Genomic DNA, 6,320 nt, shown 5'->3' with positions numbered 1-6,320 from the left:
TACTACCAGGGCTGCAGCCACTGCCAAGGCGGTGGGACTCTCCTGCTGCTCCAGAGGCTCTGGAAACAGCTAGAAGCATTCATACGGACAGGAGACTAAATGAATAGGCAGCTCTTTCCCGTTTCGGGCAGGAGAGTCTGCTGGGAACGCGTGCTGCTCCCTGCCAAAGGCTGCTTGCAGGAAGCAGGTCCTGTTTCCAAACCACCTTCTCAGCCCCGTGGGTATTTAACTGAGAACACAGCAAGGTACACAAGCCAATGTTTTGTTCCATCTTTATTTTAACAATCAGATAAAAACAGAACCACAGTTTTAAAAGAAAGTCATTACATTGCGATTATAAAGTGCATTTTTCACTTGAGTGTTGTGTACAAAAATATCTTTTAAAAACAAACATGCAGAAACCCCCACAAGGCACTTCCAGGCATAGAGCGAGGAGAGCAACCCCTCACTTCTACGTTCACATTAGCAGTGGAAAAGGGGAGAAGGGGAAAGGCCACAAGTAGTAATTTTAAACCACTATTGGTCAGATAGTCAGTTCCAAGCCCATCTTTTACTTATGGTATTGCTCTTCTAGCTTATCTTCCATACTCTTCCCTAAGCACACCACTTCCATGGCCTGGAAACACAGGCCCCAAAAGGAGATACCACCATCCGCAGCACCCTGGACATACATGCCTTCCTTCAGGCCACCACTAGCCTTTCCCAGGCACGAGCACATGCTCGGAGAACACATCTCTACCATCAGTGTTTTAGAGCGTTAACTTCACACACTAAATCTTAGATCAGTATCACTCATTTGCTTTAAGTCTAAAAACAGCTTCAAGGCAAGCTAGGCAGCGGTCCCTTGAGAGAGACCATGTTAGAGGATGCAGGTCAACAGGGCTGATGCAGGAAGCTGTTTGAACAGAGATATCAAGCCTGATGAGCGCTGGGCTAGCAAGTAAATTTGCTGCCTGGAATTTGTGATCAAGCACAGTGATAAGATACACTGATGTTGGGTTTTGAGGAAAAAAAGCAGCAATTGAAGGCTAGCCATTCTTCCTGCAGGCTCTTCTTGTCCTTTCGGTATCCAACAGCAAGCTCAGTACACCCTCTAAGTTAGGGCAGAACAGCTTAGAAGTATTTTATACAGTAGTCTCCAGAATTAAAAGCTAAGTTTAAAAAAGTTAAGTAGTCTAGTACTTTGCTTCTCTCCAGCCCCTCCAACAGAGGCTATTATAGGCACCCCAAAAAAATTATATAAAGCTTATACACTAGAAGAAAAATATATTCTCTTGACCTGTTTCTACAAGCTATTTGCCACTCTCCCTTGGAGCATGGGGAATAAGTTATTCTGCTCAGCTAGTACGCAAGAAGTGTGGAGGTCAACAGGCAAACCGTTGCTGGGACTGCATGCACCACCACTTTCTCAGTCAAGTCACTCCCACCAGAGTGGGCTCTGTGGCCTTCTCTTAGTGGGACACGGCAGAGAGCAGCTGCGTGGTTTGCTCGTGTTTAGCTCCCACAACGCCTGGGCACAGCTCTCTGCACAGGCCCCAGCCATCGCAGGCAGAGCACGACCCTGCTCTACAGTTTGCAGGAGGGAGAACTGCGTTTGCAGGACCCAGCAAGGCCAACAGCTGACCTCAGATGTGCATCAAGGGGGAAAAAAAAGCATCATCTGTCATTATGATTTAAAAGGGGAAGGTTCTGAAGAAAACAATCTAGGCTGTCAACCCACAGCTGTTACGAGCACTGCACAGCTATAGCACAGCTCTATTTTTAGATAACACCACCAAGGCTATGATGAAAGCTTTTCAAGATCAGCTGATAAAACAATTGGTGACTATACATACACACATTCTCCTCCAGGGTCACATTTCCCATCACAGTTGCATTTTCGTTTCCAAAACGCCTCCTCCATCTCAAGCAGAGAGGACCCCACACTACAAGGAAGGGCGCAAGAAGAGGACTGTCCCCCACAAGCCAACCAGCTTATAAGTTATTATTTTCTGACAGGCACAGCTCAGCTTTGCAGGAGGAGCTCTGCCACAAAGCTGAAGTGCAGCACGCTAAAGAAATACTAGAAAATACTTGGAGGAAGAAAAAAAAAAAAGCTTTTTAACACTAGCAAACAACACACAAACCAACCACCACTACATAGCTTAGACGGACAATACAAGCACTGCGGCAAGTGTTTCTCTGGAGACTAGCAGCTTTACAGAAGAGGAAGGACTAGCAGCAGTGAATGGACCAGCATCTCCTGTTCCTTTGAGCATCTGGAGAGCCAGCAGTCTGACTTAAGATGGGGAAGGTAGCCCGCTATGCCAGAGACGCTTCCCTGACCGCAAGTCAGCCTCCAGCAGAGTGCTACGCTCATCTCGTTTTGCCGGGAGGCTCCTGCAGGACTACGTGAAGCATTGCTTCTTCCATCTTTTGGCACACCTCATGTTCAGACCAGCTCCCGGGCCTGCAGACATGCCAGCAACAGTTAGTCAATCGGGACTTGGTCCCCAGATTAATAGTAAGGCCCCAACTTCTCGTAGCCCGAGTAGCTCGGCCACTCGGGAAACAGGCCGTAGGAGCACCGGGGACTCCCAAACTGGTCAAAGGCACTTCCGAAGTCAGGGCCACCTGAAGGGTGAAACGCTTCCTGGGCAGACTTCAGTTCGGACCGAATGATCCTGTAATTTGTGCCCTTGTTGCTGTCCCAGTACATTTTCCCGTCACACTCAAAGGAGATGGCAAACTCAACTCTTTCATGGGACTGAATTCCCTCCGGCAAGCTGATGTCAAAGGAAAACGTGTCCCTGTCTGACCCTTCGTACATATCCTTGACATACTGGCACGGGTAGTCTACAAAGCTTTTCCAGGTGTCAAACGTCATCCTGATCCTCACGGTCTTTTCAAAAGCCAGATTCTTCACCTTCACCGTGCCCACGATAGACCGCTCCTTGAGCATACAGTTTTCAAGGCACACGCAGTCTGCCTGGAGACGGTTTCTGAAGTCCAAGTAGTCCACGGAGGGCTGAGCGAAGTCCAGGACAAAGCTGTCCCTCTCCACGGTCGTTAGCCCCACGATGTTGTCTATCAGCTCAGTGATGTTGAAAGGAATATCTAGGGGATCGTCGAACTCCGAGAACACCTTCACCATCGTCAGAGCAAAGCCCCTGCTGTCTGCGAACGACACCTTCTTCTTCACCTTGTTTTCTGTGAAGGAGTTCGGTGCCTCTTCCGGCCCGCTCAGCGCGGCCTTGCTGTTCAGCTGGATGCAGGGTCGCAGCGGCTTGATCGGCTTCGGAGCCATTTTGCAGGCACGCTTCTCTCTCCGCAAGGGCGAAGGGCACAGGTACAGCTGCATCGCCACATCCACAGCCATCGCTTGCTTGTGGGGAAAGTAGTCCAGTACTCTGAAAGAGGAGGAGAAGGGTCAGTTAGTTTGAGGCGCATTTTATTAACCTGACTTGTCAGACCATCGCTACATCGCTTCCTCCCCCCTCAAAGAAGTTTAGTTTCCATCATCCCCGCATGTCCCTAAAGCTTCCTTAAAGGCAGGTACTCGTACGGTATGATTGACAGGAATGTTCAGAAGCATGCTGCAGCAGAAGAGGCTGAAGCGGAGCTTACTGCGTCCTTCAGAAACAAGGCTGCCTCCAATTGCAACTGGGCCAGGGCCATCATTTGAAGACACATGCTGGCACTGCCCTGCCAGGCTAGCAAAAGCAGCCTCGGGAGCTTTTTTGACCCAAAACAAAAGTCATGGCCGGGTCAGGTTGTGGTCAGCAGGACAGGTATCATCGCAAACTCCAGTGTTACCTAATGCAGTATTTCTGCCGTAGCTTCCTCCCTCGAGCAGGGACTGTCCCCACTGCATCTGGCGATTTTGTAGGAACAGGAACCCATTTCATCACAAGCCGCTGCGTGCGACTGACCTCACCTTTCGCCAAAGCCTGAGCGGCAGGCGTTTTTAAGAGGCCACTCGTTGGGTTGAGCTAGAGGTCAGCTCAGACAGTTCAGCAAGTTTTACCTCCGGTGCGGAGCTCGCTCCTCAAACCTCTGCAGCGCTTGTGCCAAGCCCCTGGGGAACATCGGTGCGGCCACAGGGCTCAGCCAAGGACACCCGCTTGCCTACTCAAGGTTGACTGAGGCTTTCGAATTAAGTACTTCCCACAGAAGGCCCAGGCTTTGTGGTCCTCCACCATGGCCTTCCCTTCTCTAGCATCTGGCCCATATTCCCAGGGATGCAGCAGTCCCCTCTCTGGGCACCCACTCTAGGGCAACTTCCTAGAGATTTGGCATCTTGGTGGCCGTAGCCTGGAGTTGCATCTGCAGGCAAACAGCTCCTAAACCATCATACTTGTCATTCCGTCCCTTTCGTTGAGGCTAGACTGGACGCTCTTGGCAGAATCAATTTGGCCCAGCTCTGGATAAGCTGCAGGACACAGATTTATTGCGTCCCCCTCCACAATCAGCTGGACTCCAAATATTCCCTTAATAAAAATTCCCTGCTTGGCTGCAGATCATGCCCCAAACCTAACTCCCACCGTGTCCACCGCTGCGAGCCAGCAGCGGTAGTAGCGGCTGCTGACCACATGCCACACCGGTGTGCAAGCTGCCGGAGATACGCACAGCCAGCTCCAGTACAGGACTGCAGTCCCCGTGCCAAGAAAAAGCAGGAGAACTACGCTCCGATTCAGCACTCGAGCTCCCCACCCTGCAACACCAACAGAGCAGCTCCGAGGGGTCTTCCACCGCATCCGTCCAGCAACAGCGTCTGCTTGTTTGGAGCACACATGCCAACACACCCACCGCCTAGCTCCTTCCAGGTTTCCGTATCAGACAGGCGGCAGATCCACCTGTCTGCTAACACCGTTCTGCCCGGCTCTACCTGGTTTTGCCAAGTTTTTAATTCAGACATGCTTTATATAGGTCACTTCCTCCTTTAAAATAACGCAGCCTCCACTGCTCCTCTTATCTAGGCCAGTTTCTTCTCCCGCAGTCGCATCTTTTCCCAGCAGAAGTTATTTGACTGAATTCCCATAGCTGCAAAAAACTCAGCTTTTCTTAGCAAGCCTCAGACACTCCCGATTTTTAAGATGAAGAGGCATGCAATATCCAGCCTGATTTGCATTACTTGGACCTTTCGCCAAGCTAAGGGCTGCAGCAGAGCTTTTCTTGCCCACTATTAAATTGAGCAGCCTGCTCCACAAACTGGCCGCAGCTCACTTTCACACTCCAGACATCACTTTCTGCTCTTGAACTCCAGGTATTCTGAAGGTGGGAGCAGGGAATAAGCTTTGAGAGCTCACATGGGAAAGCAAGTTTGGGAAGCAGAGGGGGCAAGGCAGGAAGGGAGAGGGAGGCAGCCCTATGCAGTTATGGAGGCTGCTTCCTTTTTCCTCCTCTGGAAAGGAGGAGGAGAGACTAGACCCTGCTGTCTGTACCCAAAAACATCTTCTGGCAGTTCCACCCTCTCCAGAGGAGGATGCCCCTGCCCACTCTCCCCTGTTTTCAAAAAGGGGCTCAGAGCAAGGGAGTTCTTTGCATCCACGATTATCAAGAGCCTCAGGTCGCCTCGCCGCCTCTCCCAGCACCGCTTTTAGGGAGCCTCCCCCTGCCACCCCTCCTGCAGACACAGCCTGACCAGCTGCAAGAAGTTTTTAAGATGCTCCATGCTGCCATTTTACACACCCTGGTTTTCAGCCCTCCGTCACTTCAGACAGGGAGAAGGCCAGGCTGTTCCTGCAGCCCGGCCCAGCCCTGAGGAGCAAGCACCCAGAGCCCAGGCAAGGCGCGTTAACCCTGCCGCAGCCAGTCCCTTCCACCCTCACTTTTGTGAGCGAGCACAGGCGCCAGCTGTGCAGCTAAACCACACGGGAGAGCCAGAAACAGCCAGGTTTCTCCTCTCCTGGAGGAAGCCGGCACAGAGCCTGGCATTAGCCATGCACAGATCCTCCAGCAGTGCCTTTCCTCACGGAAAGGAGAGGACAGAGGCCCGACAAACTCATCGCTGCCCCAGGGCTACCCCTCACGGCAGCTGTGGCCCACCAGGCCCAAGCAGCCAGGCTCGGGGGGGTGTGATTCAGAAACCGGAGGGGGAAGGCAGCCCAGAAGCCAAACCCGAGGCCAGAGCTAAACCCCGGGGAGCCGCCCCAGCTGAGACCTGCCGATATCATCACCGCAGTGATGATGCCAGCGCATAGGGAGAACGGGAGCCAGGGAGCGGACCCGCCGCCCGGGGGCCCCAGGCGCTCGCCGGGGCAGACACCCGGGGAACCCCGAGGGCTGCAGGGGGCCGTACCTGGTGCAGTGCATGAAGCCAGTCCCCGCCGCCGCTGCCG

General features: G+C 52.4%; 1 protein-coding gene across 1 annotated transcript; it reads right to left on the bottom strand.

Moving 5' to 3' along the window:
• Window positions 1–6,314, bottom strand: PPP1R3B (protein phosphatase 1 regulatory subunit 3B). Its single transcript, XM_026082099.1, has 2 exons — window positions 6,281–6,314; window positions 1–3,389 (listed from the first exon to the last, which is right to left on the bottom strand). The coding sequence occupies exons 1-2, from the start codon at window positions 6,292–6,294 to the stop codon at window positions 2,498–2,500; spliced, it is 906 nt and encodes a 301-aa protein (XP_025937884.1). The 5' UTR covers window positions 6,295–6,314; the 3' UTR covers window positions 1–2,497.
• Between the last annotated feature and the right edge of the window lie 6 nt (window positions 6,315–6,320).

This window comes from Apteryx rowi, unplaced genomic scaffold (genome assembly GCF_003343035.1).
Source record: "Apteryx rowi isolate R43461 unplaced genomic scaffold, aptRow1 scaffold_567, whole genome shotgun sequence".
Classification (NCBI taxonomy): Eukaryota; Metazoa; Chordata; class Aves; order Apterygiformes; family Apterygidae; genus Apteryx; species Apteryx rowi.
This window is presented reverse-complemented; position numbering and strand designations above follow the sequence as displayed.